Source organism: Oryzias melastigma, linkage group LG4, assembly GCF_002922805.2.
Source record: "Oryzias melastigma strain HK-1 linkage group LG4, ASM292280v2, whole genome shotgun sequence".
Taxonomy (NCBI): Eukaryota; Metazoa; Chordata; class Actinopteri; order Beloniformes; family Adrianichthyidae; genus Oryzias; species Oryzias melastigma.
In genome coordinates, this window is record NC_050515.1 from 9,732,064 (window position 1) to 9,754,044 (window position 21,981).

The following is a 21,981-nucleotide window of genomic DNA, read 5'->3' on the forward strand; positions in this document are numbered from 1 at the left end:
TCGATTGCAAGACACTGCGTCTCCTTTTGTTACTTTTTCGGACCTCCGTCATTCATTACTCGACGGCGCACGCGACTCTGTCCCGTTGATTGTCACGTGACTTCCAAACAGGAAAAACACACCGGGGAGGAGGAGGAGGAGGGGGAGCAGCAGCAGCAGCAGCAGCTCGGATTTAAAGTCACAGCTGTCAACAATCTTTTGCCTTCTCGCTCTTGCAGCTTTTCGTAGAATATCGCGATATAACGATATCTTAAAAATGACAGATCGTCAGCTTTGGATATCGTACACGGTTTTTTATCGTCATATCGCCCAGCCCTAGTTGGTTTATTTACTTTTTTCCCCTGATAATGTATTATTGCTTTCTAGTTGATAATAGGTCAACATTTTATCTGATGCACCTAGGGGAGGGGCATTGTGAATGTATTGCAAGTAGTGAACATATATAAAATGATTATAAGATTGTTAACCCAAACAATTACACAGAAGTCAGTGGACAGCTCAGAGCATCCAAATCACCAAATTTAAAGGGCATTTCTGGCCATTTAAAGATGAGCTCACTGTCTATTTCAGCTGGTCTTTAGAGTAGGGGGTTCAAACTAAATACCACATGTGTTTTTACTTATGTTTTAGGTTTCCTTTTTCCATATGTTACACCGGTTGATCTGACACCATTTGGAAGTAGCTGTACGCTGGGAGTTCTTGAAAGCAAAATGTGTGGGATTGCCCCTTAACCCCTAATAAGTCGGTATTTATTTGCATCTAAAAAACAAACAAACAAAAAAAGTATGTTTTTGCTTTTAAATTGATGCTATATGCAGGTAATTTTGGAGCCGAAGTGATTTGTTGCATATTTGCGACAACAGGCATAAAGGGGTTCATCCATTAAATAAAAAAGTAATAATAATCACAGTTGTATTAGTTTTACAGGAGGCGCTATGAGATGTTTTGTGTGTTTAGAGAGAATTGGTGTGAAATGAGCAACAGCTACACACACAGACTTATTGCTGGAGATAGTATGTCAGCTTTGTGGTGTGGACAAGAGAGGTGTTCCCCAGAGCAGGAGGGCTGGACACATTCCGGTGGCCATTGTCACAGATGCTGACAAGAACAGCAACAAAGTCTGACTGAAATCAGGAAGGACGCAGCTGGAAGTGTCAGGCCTGTTATCTGGCCGTGTGTGTACAGCAGGACAGAAATTGCTTTTTGGAATTGCACAAATCATTTGTGTGGAATCCTATTGTGAATATAAATAGTTGTTTAAAAAAGCAGAAAATGTAAACTTTCTTGCTGGAAAAAAAAAGTGTTTTTGGGAGGGGCATAAAATGAGTCAAAACTTCATGGGATATTGGCTGCATTTAAATGTGAAATGTATTTGTTGTTTACTTTATTTTTACATAGCTTTCAGAAAGTAACGCATCACAATTTAAGTTAAAAAAAAAGTTATTTAAACAGGATTTTTGGAATAAGCTTACAATTTTTTTTACTCATTTATGTTTTGAAAATAGATAAACCAATCCAAAAAATAAGGTGAAAATTTGAAGACAAACTCCAACTTGAATAAATTCTGACCAATGATACTCTGGACTCCTAAGGGTTAAAAATACATTACAAAGTTTAACTTATATCAACTTGCAGCCTCTGCATGCTGTCCTAGTCAATTCACAAATAAGTCCTTAAAAGGAGTTTAGAAGTTTAAATAATCAGAATTTTGCAGTACTCTTAAAGTTTGAATGTTAATTGATGTAAGAATATCTTTCAAAGGTTAAAATTCAAAAACATAGAAACCAAGAATAATTTTAAATCCAAACTTAATACTAGAAAAAAAAATGAAGCAATTTTTACCGTGGTTAGTAGCATTATTTTTTCTCATAGTACTGATACTACAGAGACTGGTTGTCCTCTGCAAATTATAAATCTGTTACACAGATACTAAGGTTAAGAGTGCATTTAGCCCTTTGGATGTCCTGCAGATGTGTGATCCAAGCAAAAGAACTTTTATAGACATCCTCTACAACACGGGTGTCAAACTCAATCATACAAGGGGCCAAAATCCAAAACACACCTTAGATCGCGGGCCAACCAGGATAAACATTTATGGAACACACTAAAACTATGTTTCTAAAACATAAAAAAACCCCTACTTTTTAACATTACTATGAATAAAAACAGGCAGGAATATTATTCCAGTATAAATCTACCTAAACCTTAAATAACTTTCAATATTTTACTCTCCATAAAAATATAAAATTATGCAAGTTAGAAATAAATGCAAGATAACACCAGGCCATTAATAACAATAAAATGATATGGAGGGCTAGATATTACTACCCGGAGGGCCGGATCTGGATTCCGAATCTGACTGCAAAAACTTAAATAAATGTAAATCCTAATGACATGCAGCCAGAAAAAAATACTGTTAGATTGCAGGGTAGTAGAAGGTCATAGCATCGTCCCTATGGGCCTTTCATCTTCACCTGAAGATTTAGCTTTTTATTATTGCTCTTTACTTTCACAAAAACACAGTTCTATTACACATAAGCTTCACTGACAAGTTTGGTAAGACAGTAGCTTTGGTATCTACATCCCTGGTTTTTCTGATACACCAAGATGTGCTGGAAGAACACGTTACTGGGACATTTGCTACAAGTATTCTAGGAAACAGAATGCATGCAGCTTTTCAAACCTACTTCAATCTTTGATTGTAAGTAGATGTTTGGTTTTATTCTATTGCATTGAACTTACTTGAAAGGTTTGAACTTTACACAAGAGAGAATATTGTAAATAGGTTTGTGTCTCGCTGAGAAAAGAGTATAAAACGTGTAGCGAGGGGTTTTACTGCCTTAAAACATTGGGTTATTTATGGATAAATGAGGGAACACGTATGTGAAAAAGCTTCATGACAATCACAATTATTCAGAGTAATAATTGTTAGCATTAGAACAGGATGAAAGAAAGTCAATATGATAAATGTGCTGCTGGTGCTCTGGCTGCTGAGATGGTTTCAGTTTGCTGCTTCAATAGTGGAATTTGTTGAACGAGTTGTTGGGAAAGAGCATGAATTACCCAAACTGTTTCATAGGGTTTGCCCAATTTCTTAATGACACTACAGCTTCTAAGGGTTCTCAAGAACTCACGAACAAGAAAGCAATTTATCCTTGCTAAATGCTGTGGTGTTTGTGTCGACTCCTTGCTCCAGTTATGGTATTTTTTGGTTTTGTAAGCCTATTTCTTGAGCTAATTTACTGCAGAACCCGATAAGTTAGCTGTGTTCCGGGTAGTTCTAACAAAAGTATATTTGATTATTGGCATTATATTTTTCTGCATCTTTCTCTTGGATTCGGCAATAAGGATGCATGACACATGCACATAACCTAAATAGCAATATTCATGGATTTTGATGCTCCAAACAAGCACCCAAGATAATTCAAAGATATTTGACTTTTGGGATATATTTTATCCACAGTAACAGATGATGCTGGTACAACAGATCTGGTTTAAAAATGATCAGTTGGGGTTTGAACACGTTCTTTTGCACTTTTCCATGATGAACCTGAATTCCTGTAATTCTATCCAAACCATTGACTGTATAAACAGGAACTGGACATAACAAGTGTTGAAGTCCCCCATAGGAAATGCCTCACCTTTAGCCCTTGGAAAATCAGACTAGAGCTTTCACCTTCACTCCCTGATGCGTCTACCGCCATATTGAAACGACTGCAACCCTTCAACAGCGATTAGTCTGAGTCGGTCTGAGTCACGTTTTAAGAGAAACTATTATCGCCAATCATGAGTGAGGTTGTTCCGGCTTGTTAAAGTCCACACCCCCCCACTAGAAGCTAGCATACACATGCTTTTATTGAGGCATCTTATTGGTCAGTTTATAACTTGATTTACTTGCAATAAAGAAAAAAATAGGACTAGAAAGAAGATGTTAAGAAGAATGCATCGGAGCAAGAATGCTTATTCTGACAAATAAAATGACTGAGAAATACGTAACAACTGTCTATTTGGCCTTCTTGCAACCCATGGGTACTTCCTATGTGGAATATGAGAAGGGAGGGGTTGCTCAGTCCAGTTCTTACGTATACAGTCAATGGTCCAAACTGAGACAAGAGAATGTTTGATAGAAAGTAAACACCGATCAAAAGAGTTGTTCCGTCCCTGTCTGAACCTTATTGTTCTTCATCTCTGTGTAGGAAAATATGGGCAAAAATGGCAAAAAAAAAATATTGGCTTGAGTTTTTACCTAGATAAACATGAATCCAGAAATTAATCGGTTTGTGTTTTCAAGGATCTTCTCTCCAATAATCCCATTATCTTGTGCTGCTAAAAAAAAAGTTTCAACTTATTAGTTTGGACAGGAACTACAATTGAATAACTTAGTGGATTTAAACATTATAGACTATGACAATACATGTTGATATTTAGAACTTGTTAAGTGAACTTTAATTATGAGACATGACTGTTCTCGTCTCTCCAAGACTTGGTACTTGGCTTTTGCTCAGTACTTGGTTTTGATTTGCAAGTTTATCTGGTTCCCATTGAGGGAATTTCTTAATAAATGTATGTAACTCTCAATCTTAATTTTAATGCTGGGATTGAGGGCCAGCCCCTACAGCTAGCATGCCTGTGCCCATTTATTGCTTTGTTTGATGAGTGTCAGAATTATTTTCTCATCCAGACAAAAGTCTTGCTCAGCCTTTATTACGAACATTGTCAATATTACTTTTCTTAGTACTCTACATTTTATGTCTAAATCTATCACCTTGATAGATTTGCAGCAAATGCATACCTGTATCTTGCTTATGGGCAAGAGATTAATTGACTGTGTATCTTGTCTGCTGTAGGCTCACCTGCAATCCGCTCAATGGCGACTGATATGCCTATGGATATGATGTCGCCCCCTGACCCTGTCCCAGCCCAACCCCCTCCTCCTGCATTTGGCGCAGGTTTAGCTCAAGACCATGTTCCTGTTCCTGTTCCGCAACCAGCAGGTGTTCAAACCCCAGATACCACGAAGACCTCACAAGAGAATGCTGGTTTAGAGCTTCCCCCTGCTCTAACTGCAGACCCAGAGATACCTCCAGAACATGCTTCTGTTTCTGAACCCTCCATAGCCCCTTTGTTGGCACCCCCACAGCCTCCCCAGCCAGCATTTACTGCCAAGAACCCCAGCTGTAAAATCATGACTTTCCGGCCCACGATGGAGGAGTTTAAAGACTTTGCCAAATATATCGTCTACATGGAGAGTCAAGGAGCTCACCGTGCTGGCCTGGCAAAGGTGAGAAGCAAACCACAGCACATAATGATGTGCATGTACTGTAAAGCTTATTTTGTCAATCACAATCATATGCACTAAAAAGACTTCCAGACATTTTTATTACATCTTCTTTTGGGTGTCTCCAGGTGATTCCTCCAGAAGGCTGGAAGCCAAGGAAGTGCTATGACACCATTGAAGACATGGTGATACCAGCCCCCATCATGCAGGTTGTGACTGGTCAGTCAGGCCTGTTCACTCAGTACAACATTCAGAAGAAATCCATGACAGTTGGAGAATTTCGCAAGCTGGCCAACAGCAAGAAGTAAGATAGATACTCTCAACTCCATGGCTCCCTTCATAAAGGATTACTTTGGTGTTTTGTTAATATATTCATTACACACTCAAAGGCGACATAAGCTGTGTGTACATGTGCAAAATGTATTTAATCAGATCAAATTTTGGATTAGAATTCAACTGTGCACATGGGCCTTGAAAAACTTTATCTGATAGGAACAAACGTTTACATATGCCACACTTTGACTGAATAAATCGTTTTGACCTGTGCAGAACTATCTAAAATACAGAAAACAGCCATAGAAGAAGTTCCTAAGATCTTAAGTGACTATTCGGATATAACGGAAGGAAATTTTGATCTGAACGAGTCTGATCAGGTCAGAGGATTCCGATTGTCGTGTTTACATGACACATTTTTATTCTGATCAGGTATTTATTCCAATTAGTTTTGTCCCTGTAAACGCAGCTGGAGATCACTAAAGCCCATACAAGTTATCTAATAATTTTATATCTTTACATTACCTGCACGAGTAAACCAAGTAACCTTTTGTTTTGTTTTCTTTTGGCGCTTTGCATATTCCACACATGAAGTTATAAAGTTATCAAAACAGGAACCAAAAAATGAAAGAGAAGTAAAAACAATAAAGCTTTATTAGTAATGAGAGAACTCTAGGGATGTGTAAATTGAAACATCCCATTTAATAATAATAATACAAATTAATACAAAAAATAATTGTTATTAGAAGGATAGATCTATTTAATTTTTTTGTTTAATTGCAAAGCAGTAAAGCAATGTCAGTTTTAGTTTAACTTGTAGGTCTTTTTTGAAAATGTGTTTCTGCCATCTAGTGGCTACATAGATTTTCAATGAAAGTCAAATAAAAAGGGGAGTTACTGAACGTTTACCTTAATTTTTTCTTTATTACAATCAGAATTATTTTGAGATAAAATAACCTAAATTGCCTTTATGAAGTTTCAATGTAAATGAAAAAAAAAACTGTTGTGAATATACCTTTTGAGTTTCATTTTGTACCAAAAATATTACATTAAAAACTATTAAATTTCTGCTTGAAGTGCTGGTTTCTGGCTAGCTGTCTCAACATTTGGTCTCGTTTGTTTAGGTATTGCACGCCACGTCACAAAGACTTTGATGACCTGGAGAGGAAGTACTGGAAGAACCTGACGTTTGTGTCGCCCATCTATGGTGCTGATGTTGGTGGATCCATATATGATGAGGTGAGAATGGTTTTTACTCCTTCTAGTTCTTCAGCAGTAGTAAACATGAATCAATCTACATTTTATCCATGCAAAGTCAAAGATTACCTTCGTTTTTTTTAAGGATTTAATTTAATATGTTGTTTTAAACTAAGTTAAAAGTAAAATAAAGTTGTTTACTGTTTAAATTATCATTGAAACTTCAGGTTCTATGCTTTCCAACATGAATATATTTATTGTATTTAGTTTTGTTTGACTCTGAATTGATAGTAATTATATTATACAGCATATCAAAGTCTCAAAACCTTATTTTATTATTATTGGACTTTCAAGCTTGCATGAAGAATATTTAATCTTTCTACTAATGTGATCCAAAAAAGGAGTAATGCTCAGAAGGTGAATGGATCTTCTGCACCATCTTGTGGTGCAATGTTGAGTGGATTTTTATGCTTGTTCAAAACATTTCTTTAAGGACATCCAAGAGTGGAACATCGGCCACCTCAACACTCTGCTGGACATGGTAGAGCAGGAGTGTGGCATTGTCATTGAAGGGGTCAATACTCCGTATTTGTACTTTGGCATGTGGAAAACCACCTTTGCATGGCACACTGAGGACATGGACCTCTACAGTATCAACTATCTGCACTTTGGACAACCAAAGTCCTGGTGAGTGTGTTGTTTTCACACAATAGTGATTCTCCTGCTCCTTTCCTTACATTTTTTGGTATGTAAAAACTCAATCACACTTTCATTGATTTCTACAATCTTAGTATCAAAACGTTCAGCTCGTTCAGCACATTAATGCTTTGAGTTTTGGTATTTATAAGCTTTAAAGTTATTAAAATATTGAACAAAATATACCTAATTGGAAATGAAAGAGAAATTGCTCAAATCCTTTAAAAACTTTGCACTTTGAAACTAGTGAACTACCGCATATTTTCAGCTATAGACATCATTCAAACTTTAAAATATTCAGCAACTATTACGTTTTTTTAAAGGTTTGAGTTTTTTAATTTGGAGTTTGGCAACATGCTAGCTGTTTTTGGCTAATTTAGACAAAATGCTAAAATTTTGTCAAAATTAGACATTTTTCCAGTTTTTCTAGACTAATTAAGAGTTTTGTTAAAATGTTTAGCTTTATGCTAGCTGATTTGGCTAACTTAGACTTTTTTCCAGTCTTTTTTTGCTAATTTGAAGTTTAGCTATTATTAGCTCAACTATTATGTTAGCTGTTTTGGCAAAATTAGACATTTTTCCAGTTTTTTAAGGCTAATTTGGAGTTTAGCTATTATTTTAACAATATGCTTGCTGTTTTTGTTAACTTGGACATTATTCCAGTTTTTTGGCTTATTTGACATTTTGCTAATATTTTAGCAAACTTTCAGCTTCAGCATTTTTAGCTATCAGCTTCAAAATTTTCAACTAGCTATAGGTTTCAGCATTTTCAGCTGTCAGCTTCAGCATTTTTTGCTAGTTATCAGTGTCAGCAGCCATATTCAGCTTACAGCATTCACACTTGCATGATTGCAGGTAATGCCATATATCTAGTTATTAATTTGATTTTTTTAATATGCAGAGAGATGAGATACATCCGGTATTTTTCTTAAATCAAGATAAAGACCATCGCGATAGCTGCACTGATGAGGCAGCATGGTAATCTGAGCTGCTCTTTAAAGAGCATTTTTAGAGCCAAGCTACATACAGTCGAGATAAAAACACATTTTTGGTTTTTAAATTACATTTTGTAACACTTTGCCTAACTTAAGTAGGAAAACAAAAATGGAGTAGTTTTCTGTTGATTGCAGTCTGATCCACACTAGGACTGTGGATACTGTGGTGAAAAAAAAAAAGTCTGAAAAGGAAAAAAAAGCACAGAAGAGAAGCTTCAAAACACCCAAACACGCACACCTGGAATTAAAGGTGGAAATCGTAAAACTGGCTCAGCTCTACTGGCCTCCTGCAGTGCAAAGGATTGGAAACAGCATGGAAAAAGAAAAGGAGAGGGAAGATTGCAGGGAGCACACACAAATATAAAAATAAATCTGCAGATTGTTGCATTTAAAATTTTCCTTTCATATTTCTCCAGAATTGTTGTAAAAACTGATGCTTTTACAGAAAAATGCATACAAACATGTCAGAAGTAACAATAATTTTGTTGTTTTTTTAAGTAGAAGTGTCCCTTTTTATAGGCTCACTTACTACAAGCACTTTAATAATAGATTAAGATGGAATTTTTTTTGGTACTTCTGTCTTAAAAAAAAAAAAAACTGCAAATAATCTTGTTTTATTCTCTCCCCTTTTGGGAGCTTTCACCTCCTCCGATGTATTTTTTTTCTACTTTACGGGCTGTTTTTTTATTCCTCCATTTCTGTGGGATGAGGTAATTACAGGCTCTTAAACGGGCCATGCTCCTTTAAAACACACACTCTCTTGTTTCACTCGTAGTGCAACGGTTTGTGAAATTAGGTCTATTCCCAAAGCAACTCTGCCTCCATCAAAGTCAGTTCCCATCATAGCCGGTTGTCCCCCCCCAGACACGCACACACTCACTTTGGTGGATGTGCAGAGAATTGCAGCTTTGGTTGCCAGTCTTTCCCCTTCTTTACCCCTCTGTCGGTCTTTTTTTTTTTTTTTTCTCCCCCAACTCTGAAAGCCTCTCAATCAACGCTTTTCCCCCAACACACAACAGTAGATCTGCTGTCACATAAAGGATGAACTCTGAGCGTGTGAGTGCATGGTAGGGATAAGGGGGTGTAAGAGAATTGAAAAGGATGTTTTGAACAGTCGCCCAGCTGTGCTTTCCTGGCAGAGGAGGGTATTATAGATCCATCAGTTCACAACAGGCTTTGTAGTCCAGCGGTTTTGAACTGTTCTCCTTTGACAGTTCCCAGAGGGTGGGAAGGACAGCAGAAGATCTGCATATTAATTGTATTTTTGTACTACAGATTGGTTACCGTGTGGGGTGTTGTGGGTTTTGACAAAATATTGGTAATAAGTGAAAGCGCCTTCAGAGCTCACATAGATGTTTGATTGGATATTCACACCTCAAATGTTTGTAGAAGTTTGATGGAAATGTTTTTTAATGTCGTCGCTCTTTTTTTAAGATGATGTTTGAGCTTTGTTGGGGTTGAGTCTTAATTGGACCTTTTAGTACCACCTCGACTAAATCCCCAGAGAGGAGTAAAAGTTGAAGTCGTCGGCGTGTTTTGTTTGTGTGGCGCTCAGTATGCTGCTGGAGCGACTTGCGTGTGGCTGCCATGGTAACAGTGGTTTTAGGAAGACAAAAACAGGAGTGCTCATGCTGAATGGCAGATTTTGTTTAGTTTGTTGCTTCGATGGAAGAGAGCACCTAATAGACGCTCCCTGAAGTGTGGTTCTCTGAAATTTGTGCGCCTTTAGTCCTTCCACAATGGTTAGGACACTTGTTACACATTTATTTTCTGCTAAATAAATCAAAGCTGGTAAAGAAAGTACAAGTTTGGTGTTTTGAGTGTAGCTTAAGATGAACACGGAGACTTTACAAAACACTGGTTTATCTGATGTGTCTGCTACAGGTATCAGCTTTATGTTTCATATGCGCCACATTGACTTTAAAGTAAACCTAACATTAAATCAACTTTTTGAGGTGTTGACTTCTATAAACGGGGCTTTAAAGTGCTGTCTGTTGGTTCTTGCCACATTTTTAACAATTTAAAATAAACAAATTTGATTCCTGAAATTATAGTCTAACCCAGGGGTGTCAAACGTAATCGCACAGGGGTCCAAAATCCAAAGTACACCTGAGCTAAAAGCTAAAATAAAAAAATAAAAAAACTAAATTTTTAAAGCTTTAAAAACTTAACTTTTAAAAATTAATATTAATAAAAACAGACAGGAATATTATTCCAGAATAAATCAACTTAAACCTTAAATACATTTTTTTATATTTTACTTTAAAAATATATATTTTTTGTCAAAAATTATACAACGTAGAAAAAAGCGCAGGATAACATCGGGCCATTAATAACAATACATTAAAATGATCTGGAGGGCCGGATATAATTAGCCGGAGGGCCGGACCCAGCCTCTGGGCCTTGACTTTGACACTGTTTTTGTGCTGCCCCCTACTGGTTGAAATGTGGTATTACAGTGGAATTTTGTGATTGTTCAACTGGTGTTGAGTCCCACGTCATTTCAGAAATTTTACATCATTATGCTCTGCAGCTTCAGTATAAAGTCCCGCTCATCTTTGATTCTATAACAGTCGGTCATTATCGCTTTAGCTTTAGCATGGCTAGTTGATGTATAGTCAACTTTCCAGTTGAGTTGGAAGTTGGGCAATAGTGGTTTAGCGCAATTGGCATTGAATCCAGTGAACCCTGTTCTGGTGATGGATTTGCAATGAACGTTTCACTCGGGATAAGTTAGCATTTATTAGCTTATGATGCTAGCATCACTTTACCACTCAGGCGCTTCGGTCTGGACCATGAGCGCCTTCCTCGAGAAAAGGTGGAGGAGAAAAATCCTCAGTCTCCACGGACAGTTCACTAGCATCACTTTGCTCAGCACCACTCTCCATATTGAAGATGTTATGTTACCACAAGCTAACCTCACTGTGACTGTCTATCACAGACCCAAACCACACCTCTCCCGCTCATCCCACCCTTTTTTTTCATTGTTGTTGCATTTCTCAAATCTGAGCTGAGAGTGGAGCCGCCCTCCAACTGTCCCGTTGTGTTACTCTTTAAACTAAAACAAGCTTCTCCGCAGAATGGTGCGCTGTTAAGTGTCCGCAACACATAAGGGAGACATTTTTGCTCCGTCATCGATATCAGCCTGACGCTAAATCTGAGCTTGCAAGCAAAATGGGCTGCTTTATATGCTTTGATGGATTAAAAAAAAAGAGGAAATTAGGCAGAGCTTAGGTCTAAGTGTTTTATGCAGGCATATTGGCGCTACTCGAGAATGCCTGTTGGGTAAATGCAATGAGTGGCTGATAATGAAAAACCATCGCCCGAGGCAGAGTTATATTTGAAATAAATGCAAAGTTTCCAGTTATGTCTGAAGGATAATGGGATCTGCCGGCAGTCGCAAGTTATTACTTTTCATAGCCTTTTGTCCTGCAGCCACAGAGCAAGTGATTATTCTGATCCTATAGTTTTGTCTGATTTCTGTGGTGCTCATTACCTGGTGGACGGAAAACAAATGGAGGGTAAAATGCAACTGCTTTCTTCAGGTTAGTTCATCCCAAATAATTCTGTCAAATCCAGTTTTCCCCATGAAGTTGTGGAGACGTTTAGCTGATGGCTGGAAAGTCTGTAAATGTAATTAAACCTGTGAGCAGAGTGTTACTCTGAAGGTCTAAGGTTTAGCCTACAGGAGGCAGTGTGGCTCCATGGATTCTTTTCCCAAGTTTTATCAAAACGGACCTCTACTTTAATTTTTTTTCCCCTCCGTTCCCTGTCATATCTCATTCCCTCATTTTCTCCTCAGTTTGTTTCACGAGCTCATGTGGATCAGCAGGAAGTGAGAGATGCAGGGTTTGTTCTGACCATAGATCATTGCCTAAAGTCTCTGGTGGGCTACACAACCCAGAAGAAATCATTTCTGTAATAAGAAATATGTTAATATCTTCACATTTGAAACGATTTGAGTGTAGCTTGCTGACACCCTGCTACTTGGTTTTATAAATTAAATGCCCTGCAAGCGTAGTATCTTACATTTTGAAAAATGCTTTGCGCTTTACTCTATCTACCTTCTTTAAACCAGTGGAACAAGATCGTCATAGAAGACAGGGCAACTTCTGCACAAGAAGAAGGATAAATAAATAATACATATTGACCTTTTACAAAAAAAAACAATTGTTTTCATGAGAATAGGGATACCACTCCTCATTTATTGACAAGAATATTTGCTTTCAGACAGCAAACATGAATGAAAGCATTTATTTTTTTCAAGTGTGGGAGTTTGATGGCTACATCACTGATAATTTCCTTTTCTAAACCAGTAAGTGCTGAGGGCTGAGAAACGGCCCAGCACTCCCAAAAGAGTCATTTCTCCTGCTCCTGCCCTTCATTCTTCTTGTCTGGTGCATCGCTCTCTTCCTCTCCTTTCCCTTCTCCTCGCAAACAAATCGTTACTTGAAGTGTTTTACTAATAGACTCATTAAGGACACCTCCCAGAGATGGATGAAGTCATGTTCTCATGACAATATTTTCTTCCTTTTTTCTTTGAATTTTCTTTTTTGCAACCGCTGTTAGTGTTAAAGTCCCACTCTGATCATCTTTTGATCTGTTTTCAATTTCATCGCTATGAACACGCAGTTTTTAGCCAAAAAACCTATGTCGTTTTCTAGGACATAGTTTCTGCAGAGCGGCATCATTAGAAATTCACCTCTGAGTTGTGGGCAGGACCAAGCAACCCCCCCGTTACTGGGAGCTCTCTGTTTACATTATCTCCTGCTAGCTTACAGCTGCTAGCACCACCAAACGAATTTTGAAGATTCATCAAAAATGCATCGTCTAGTCTATAAGTGGATGCATCAAAATGGAGCGGAGCTGGGAACTTCTGGCCCAACCATTGGTTTTTCTACGTCATAAATATGCTCCTTTTCAAATGACATTTATTAAACTGCTTCTGATTCACATCAATTCAAATAAATACTCAGAAATTTGAGCTTTATTTTTTTTTTAAACATGCACTCCATCATGAGATTCTCCTGCTCCTTTTCACCACATAAAAGCTCAATCAAACTTTCAGCAATTTCAGCAATCGTGGTATCAAAATATTCATCTAGTTCAGGACTTTACTGCTTGTCATTTTTTGGTATTCATATATTCCACTTTTTTAAAGATTTTACGCAATTTTGCAATTTTTCGGTCCGATTGAAAATCAATGGGGAATTCTTCAAATCCTTCAAAAACTTTGTGCACTAATGAAACATAGACAATCTTGTTTTCAAAATGTTCAGCAAGTTCAGGACATTTTTGCTTGTACTTATGGTATTCACAATTTTTTTGTAATTTTACGCAATTTTTTTCAAAAAATTCTTCCAATTCTTTGTGCAGTTTTGAAACCTATGCAATATTGGTATAAAAAATGTGAAAACGTTCAGGATATTCATGATTTTACTTTTGATATTTATAAGTTGTACAGTTATTTAAATTTTACACCATTTTTGAGACCCCCACTCCACCAGAAATCTTTTAAATTTGTTGTGTACTTTAAAATCTATGCAACATTGGTCTCAAAATGTTCATCACATTCAGGACATTCATGATTGTTCTTATGGTATTCACAAACTTTTTTTTTTTTTTTTACATTTTACACCATTTATGCATTTCTTTTTTGTCTCAAGGAAAACATGGACAATAAAACGTTCAGGACAATATTCAGCAATTAAACTAAATCTTCAGTATCTTCAGTGACCACATTCAGTAAAAAGCATTCACACCAGTATTATTGCAGTTAATGCAACTTTCCTAGTTTTAATTGTGGTCATCTGAGGATTACCAGATCTTGTTTTCTACAGACAGTAACTGAATGTAAGTTATTTGAGTTAGCTTGAAAAAAGTTGTTGAGCAAAAAAAAGAAATTAACATCAATTAAATTGAAATGGACACCTTTTGAAATCCAGTCTTTTAACCAATGGATGATCTTTTTCCTCAGGTACACCATCCCACCAGAGCACGGCAAAAGGCTGGAGAGGTTGGCACAAGGTCAGTTTTGAGAAAATGTGTTCTTGCAGCTCATTTTCAGTATAAAGTTGAACTTTTTAGTGAAGCAAACACTTTCTTGTGATTTCATAGTAGATTAGTAACATCGTACAACCTGCTCCACCATTAAATAGAACGAGAATAAATGAGGCAGCCTCTCATAACTCTGGTGAAGTGTCGTGGTGTCCCACATTCTACAAACGTTTTCCAGCCGCAGACACGCTGGCGACGAGTTTGTGTAGGCGGGGTAGCTTAAAGAAGTCCATGTGTGCAGTCGTGTGTGCTGAGCAGATCAGGAAGGGTGAGGATGATGAATTTGAAGGACAGGCAGATTGAAGTGGGGCCAGCAGCATCAACAGTCTGTTCTGCAGAAGGCGGAGGGGAGGGAGGGAAGAGCCAGCATGGTGAAGCTCAGTGCAGCTAGACTCCGCAATGATGAATGCCCGTGCTGAATGCTCTGCACTGCCTATAGGTGCTGAATTAATGCGCGCTAGCTTGAATATTTCAGGATAGATGGATGACGACGCTCGATGCATATGAGCTGGCGCCTTCTTTCATTTGCTGGCCCGGTTCTGTGAGGGCTGTTTTCATTGTCTGAGGCTGAAAAATAAGATGTAAAGAAGTGAAGCCTATCCATCATGTGTCTCCTTTCATCCCCCACCTCTTTGATGCACTCCTGCTCTCCTCCCCTCCGCTGTGTTGATCGATGGGGAATTAACTTTAGTGATATGTTGCTCCGAGTGTGGTAGAAGATGAGGGCAATGCTGGAGAGCTGTCTAATTCAAAGAACAAATTCAATGTGGAGCTTGGAAATAAGTAAAAAGTGAACTAGGAACTAGCAGTTCCTCTGTTAGGTACCGCTTTTTTATAAGCTGGCAAATAGGGAGAGAAAATAGTTCCATCCGATTTGTAGTTGTGCGTAATACTTGATTTGTGTCTGCAGAGACTTATTATGTAACCAGGAAGTTTCTATATAATGAAAGATATAAACAGGTGTTTTGTTTAAAGCCCAATATTATTTTTTTTAATTATTGCAGTTATCTTTACCTACCTGGATGTATTAATCTGAACCAAATAAACTAAAACAATCTGTAGTTATGTGTAGTTTGCAGGATTTAAATACTCTTTAAATAAGATTGTGAGCTTTATGTCTTCTTTTAGTTGCAGCTGGCAGTTGAAGCAGAAAAGTTCCAGCATAGTTTAACAGTCGCCCACTGACCCATCAAAGGCAGCGCCTGCACCCTCTGCCAACTGTTTATGACCTCCTAAAGTAACCGTTATGTGTGTAGCAGGAGTAACAAATTGGACTGAAACAACGACAATCCTCCAGTTTAACACAGCAGTCGCGTCATTTGTCATCAGTGCATTATTTCAGCTGCAGCATCGGAGGCAGCAACCTAATTCTCCACCCTTAAAAAGACAGAATGAAGCCTTTAAGTTAATATTACCCCACGGAGAGCTGGGAGAGCCAGCTGCATTTTAATGGGGATTAATACCCAGACTCCGTCGGCACATTATTCGCCTTTATCAGCTCCAACAAGCAGGCAGACAATGAGAGTGTACGGGTCGCTCTGTCTCCTCCTTTGCTTTGTAGGGTGGAACAGAGGCTGAAACAATGTCGTGAAAATGAAGGATGAAATTGGTGCCGATTATACTGTCAGTCACATTAAAGTTTAACTGGGAAGAGGCTCAGATGAACTTTGTAGCTCTGCCGGGTACAGTCAGCGAAGAGTGGGAGAAATACTTATGCAGTGGCCATCTGATGCTCTCCAATAGCACAAGTGAGCTTTTGTTTAAGAAGTCCTCAAAGATCCAAAACGCCATTTACATTATAATTCAATCATTCTTTTCTTAGAAAACTAGTTTCTCATGTTTTCTTCTGCCCCCCACAAATATGTGTAAAAGTTACTTAAATGGAGGTTTTGATCCATTAAAGACCGACGATCTTTTGATCTATTTTAAAAGTGGTTTTTAATCAAGATTTTGCCGTTTTTAGCCAAAATCAAAAAACTTGTCGTTTTCTAGGATATAGTTTCTGCAGAGCGGCAGCAGTTCATTAGAAATTTACCTCTCTGTATTATGAGTGGGTCTCCTCTCCGTTAGTGAGAGCTCTCTGTTTACACACTCTCCCACTAGCTTACAGTCCTCCATACCTCAATTATTTGAGATAAATGTCAGCTCAGACGAGGAAAACAAAGATGTATCAGAATGGAGTGAAGCAGGGAGCTTTTTGTCTACTTAACAAATACGCTCTTTTTAAAACAGATTTTTTTGTCATTCCTTGACAAGTCTGAATAAGGAAATACTTAGAAATTCAAGTTTAGACTTAATTTTGTTCATATTATTTTGCCATATTTGCAAAAACAGACAGGAATTCTAAAAAAAAAATCTGAAACCAAATGAATAAACTACACTATAAAAACTGAAACATTGGATCAAATAACACATTTTTTTTAAATATTATAATTTTTAAGTTGAGTAAACCATCAACTCAAAATTTTAATTTGATGAAAATGTTGTTAACTAATTTAATGTTTCACTTTTTACAGTATAGTAGAACAGGACACCAAAAGCAAAACGTGTATGGAAATAAAGATAGATGGGCAAATTGTAAATGAAGGACATATTATTGCAGATGCGTTCAATATGTTTTCAGTGAGTCTTTTTCCACTATTGCTCCGTGTTTTACATCTACTAATCTTATTACATGGCCAATAGATGATTCAGAACCCATTTTCAGCATAAGCAAGTTACAGAATCAGAGGTCTTCCAAACAATAAGATAGATCTCTTGAAGCTGCAAAAAGCGACATGCATAGTCAAATAAATGAACAAAATAAAAAAGAAATGTCCAACATCATGAGAGAAATGTCACAAGAACACTTTGGTCATATGTGAATATATTTGAGAAAAGTTGTGGTCTTTAATTCTCAAAATTATAGACTTAATTTTTAATCAAAATTAACAGCTCGAATCAGAGTTTGCAAAAAGACCTGTCTGCCGAAACCCTCGATGGACTCCTGCGCACGCAGACACTTATGAATTATGTATAACCTGCATGTATCACGAAAGACTGGAATGTCATCAGTGTACCTTAAGATTTGTTCAGAATTTTTTGCGATCTTCTGTGTTTTTGGTGTCGCTTTTTCCTCCTGCTGATCCATTTAAAAGCTTGTTTTTAAACAAATAAAGTTGATCTTCAGGCACAGATTTTCTCTCTGTTTTCGAATTGAATGTTTTTTGTTTTTTTTGTGTGACAGCACACAGTTTCAAGTCTTTGCAGTGTTGCGGTCCATCAGAATTACTCTGAAATCCAACCTGCAGGCGCACTATCAATGCATATACATGCACGGCAGTAATGCGATTATGCCACACTTAAGGCTCTAAATGAATCTATTTCTGTGTCAAGGGGGAAGCTGGGTTTCTTTTTCCAGGTTATGGAATTAACAGTAATCTGATAAACGTATGTATTTCAGATGGAAAAAGCAGCTTAATTGACGGTGTCGAAATGCATATGTAGCATACGAAAGCGGTTAACAAAATCCCATCCAATTTAAGCAACATGTAAAAAGTGTTTCCTCCAATGATTTATTTGTGTTTTTTTCCACTTTTTGTTCAAGAGAATCTGGCCACAGAGAAAAAATATGGCGCTTGAAAATTAATAGCCGGAAGTCCTCGACCCGTTTTAAGCTTTTCACCTTTTTTCCCTTTGACAAATCACAACTGTCATGGCATTTTGTCGGCAATCAGTTGATTTACTGAGAAAAAACGGTATTTTGCCAGCTGTGATCAGCTAATTCACAGAGCAAAAGCTGCATTTTGTCGGCCTTTTCTCCAGAAGTTAAACGGATATTGGTATACAAATTTGAACACTTGTTAATATTGGCGAAATAAACAAAACGATTAATGTTCTCTGTCCCATTTGAAGCTAATCTTGAACACTACACTGCTTAGAGAGTTACACAACTGGCTAAAGTTGATAACTTTCATCTTCTGTCTAGAGTTTGGGTCTGCAACCTCTGGCTCCAGAGCCACATGTGGCTCTTTTACACCTCCATTGTAGCTCTCTGGTTTAAGGAAAAAAAAGATTTTATTTTTTAAAAACTAACTGTAAGGTGTAAAGTAAACATTTTAGTCAAGTAAACCAGCTTAAACCTTAATTAACAAGTTAACAGGCAGTTGAAGGAGAGCGCATAACACAAGCCGAACAAAAATATTGGATCAGATTTTTGTGCGCTGTGTACCACGGAAAATTAATTGGAAGTCAGAAAACACAACCAACATGACAGATTTCTTATACTTTTTCAACAAAAACAAATATTTAAGTGTGCCTTATTGTTCAAGAAAGACAGTGAGAGTCACTTAACTAGCTCTCTCTTTTTCTTTTGTTTGATTTTTTTTTTTGGCAGGTATCTACCACATACAATAAAATATATATTTTTGTATTCTCTGTCGACATTACACTACCTACTACTATATTGGCACAAGGTCTTTTATTTTGAAAGGAAATTATGTGAACCTCTGTCAAAAGTTTTGTATAAAATGTATTTTCTCCTTTTATATTTTTGTTTTGTTCATTCAAAAAAAGTTACTTTTTATGTATTGTAATGTAACACTGACATAAATACAAATCAGTGTATTTTTCTGAAGTATGAAGTGAGCCTTTGTGGCTCCTACTGGGTTTTGGTCTGTGGAAAATGGACCCAAATGGCTCTGTAAGATTGTTTGGAGCTGCTCCTTTGGACCAGAATTTTACGTAAAATTTCTAAGCTATTTCTATAAACATGTTCTCTGATAAATGCTAGTGGGTTCAATTATATTTTACTGAAACGTTTACAATACTGTGTCTGTCTCATTCCACGCAGGCTTTTTCCCCGGAAGTTCACAAGGCTGCGACGCCTTCCTGCGCCACAAGATGACACTGATCTCTCCATCTATCCTGAAGAAGTACAGCATTCCTTTTGACCGGGTGAGTGACTTAAAATGAAAACAGCATTTCTTAACTCCTAAATTTAAGGAATTATAAAAACAATAATTACAATGTTCTTGGTTAAACTAAAATTTGTAGTTTTTTTTTTTTTGTTAGATCCTTGATTTTTAAGGGGGAGTGTCCGATTTAACCCTTTAAGACCTGAGGCAACGTCGTTGACGCTTAAACACAAAATCTTTTCGCTTTTCTCCTTCACAATCTACTGGAGTGACGTTGATCGTGTTAACAGTTGAAAAGTTACAATAAATCAAAGAAGATAAACACTGGAGCTCTAGTGTTAAAGGGTTAATGTCTTTAAAAAAATCACTTGTATCTGTTCCTCAAAGCTAATTGGCATCGCCTCACATTTTTTGTGCCGCGAAAAAATGTACTGAAAAGTAGTAGGAGAGGGGTAGAAATCTAAAGTTCCCCACAGCTAGGCTCTCCACCCAACTCGGCACCCGCCTCCCCCTTCAGGACATCATTAAAATAGCGACATGTTACGTGTAACACACCCACAGTTCTTCCTGACTCATGTGTAAAAATATATCTGTCTTCTGTTTTTGAGCACGGCTAAGAGGGATGTTTGATATCTGACTCATTGTTCTTAGAAGAAGCTGATCTGCCCCCCCGTCCTCCTGTCTCCATTTGGCTTGATTAAAGGAATCCTGGCGTCACATAGAAGTTGAAAATCACTTATATTTATTGCTTAGGTTTTAAAGGAGACTCGTGTTAAGATGCTGGGAGCTGCTGTAGTTATGAAGAAAATTCTCACCGAAGCTTTAATGGCAACACGATAAAAGTATGTTGAGACTTCATATTATTTCTCTTTTTCTGTTTTTTAAACAGATAACCCAGAATGAAGGAGAGTTTATGATCACTTTTCCTTATGGCTACCATGCTGGCTTCAACCATGGCTTCAACTGTGCAGAATCCACCAACTTTGCCACTCTGCGCTGGGTGGACTACGGCAAAAACGCTACTCTGGTAAGGAGTTACATCAGTCTCACTGTAGTAAGAGTAGTAGATGTTAAAATGTCCAAGTAAAAGAGTTTTAAGAGAAACTGAGCTCTTAAAACATCATTCAAAAGTGAAGGTTTCTTTTTAGGTTTTGACTCTAGTTTACATTTAAAAACTATTTCCCTACTTTGTGCTGGTTTTACAAAAATACATGTGACTGTAACCTAAAGTTGTCCATAAGCGAATCTTTACCTCACTGGGTCGTTTGGACCCATTTATGCATTTAAAGTCCCACTCCAACCACATATGTAAATATTTTTGGGGGTGAAATCGTTCTCTGTAGTCCTATGATAATGCAGTTTTTAGCCAAAATCAAAAAGCCTTTGTCTTTTTTTAAGACATATTTTATTCCCAGCGGCTGTCGCTCATTAGAAATACAATAGGTGTGTTTGAAATGACTTGCGCCTCGCCTGGATCGTCTGCGAAACAAGGCGGTTGCAGGCTGGGGCGGGGAAAGGAGCCTGAGATGAAGGCGAACTGTGAGCTACAGCGAGACTCAGCGAAAACAGGAAGTTGGGTTAATTTAATGTCAACAGTTTCAGAGAAACAAATAAAATTGAAATAAAAGTTAATTTTTAAAGGCAACAATAACACACATAACCACAGATGATTTGAAATTGTGTTTATTTTTACATTAGTGAATCACTACTATCCAGAAAGAGTTACGAAATAAACAGATTTACTTTATTTAGCACCAGTCATTTCTGATCAATATCACGTCGAACTTCAAGAACTCTTAGGACACCATTTCCCACAATGCATTGTTTTGTAGTCAACAAAGCAGCTTGCAGTAAGTGCAGTGCTAGATTTTCAGACACTTTCACTTGAGTAGGTGCCTTGCACCCGCCCCTTTCTCGCAATATTTTAATGAGGATCTGCGCTGTGTTCGCCTGCATGATCTAAAACGCACCTATTTCTGGGTTGTGAGCTCAGAGAAACCCCGCCCCCTCCTGTCACTGAGAGCTAATAGTTACTGTACTGGTGTTCAGAGGAAGTAGATTTTGCAACTGTGGATTCATACAAATACCAAATAATGTAGGTAGATTTAGATAAGGAAACAAATCTTAATGTAGTGTTATTATTTTATGACATTTACTGCACCCAAACCTTTGATCTGGAACAACAGAGATACTCGATTTACACTCAATTTTGTGGATTTTTTAGCTGGTAAGATCTGTTAAAGTTTTCTGAAGAGACATTTTTCATGACTTTAATCAAACATGTTTTTTGTTTGTTTTTTGGTCAATTTCAAAGACTTTACTGCTGTTGCATAAATATTTAACGTGGTTGTTGAAGCTCGTCTCTACTTGTCGAGAACAAGTAGAGAACTCTCTACTTGTTTTCAGATTTTTCCATAAATTGATTTGAGAATCGATAAAAGAATGGATTGTAAGCTGAAAGTCAGTCATCATTTTCATCTGTGATGCTGCAACAGGTTTTATCGTTAATACAATTTCTGGGCTTTTTTTCTTTTTTAACTTTATCTATGCCAGCTCTCTGAAGAAGAGGAAAACATATACTTTAAACTGA

At 37.3% G+C, this 21,981-nt stretch overlaps 1 protein-coding gene across 1 annotated transcript in view; it reads left to right on the forward strand.

Moving 5' to 3' along the window:
* Nucleotides 1-21,981, forward strand: part of kdm4b (lysine (K)-specific demethylase 4B) — a 43,018-nt gene that overhangs the window by 2,611 nt on the left and 18,426 nt on the right. Inside the window, exons 2-8 of the mRNA XM_024278948.2 lie at nt 4,848-5,281; nt 5,407-5,582; nt 6,676-6,790; nt 7,242-7,435; nt 14,417-14,466; nt 19,328-19,431; nt 20,281-20,418. Coding sequence (XP_024134716.1) covers nt 4,848-5,281; nt 5,407-5,582; nt 6,676-6,790; nt 7,242-7,435; nt 14,417-14,466; nt 19,328-19,431; nt 20,281-20,418 — 1,211 coding nt within the window. The remainder of the gene's footprint in view (nt 1-4,847; nt 5,282-5,406; nt 5,583-6,675; nt 6,791-7,241; nt 7,436-14,416; nt 14,467-19,327; nt 19,432-20,280; nt 20,419-21,981) is intronic.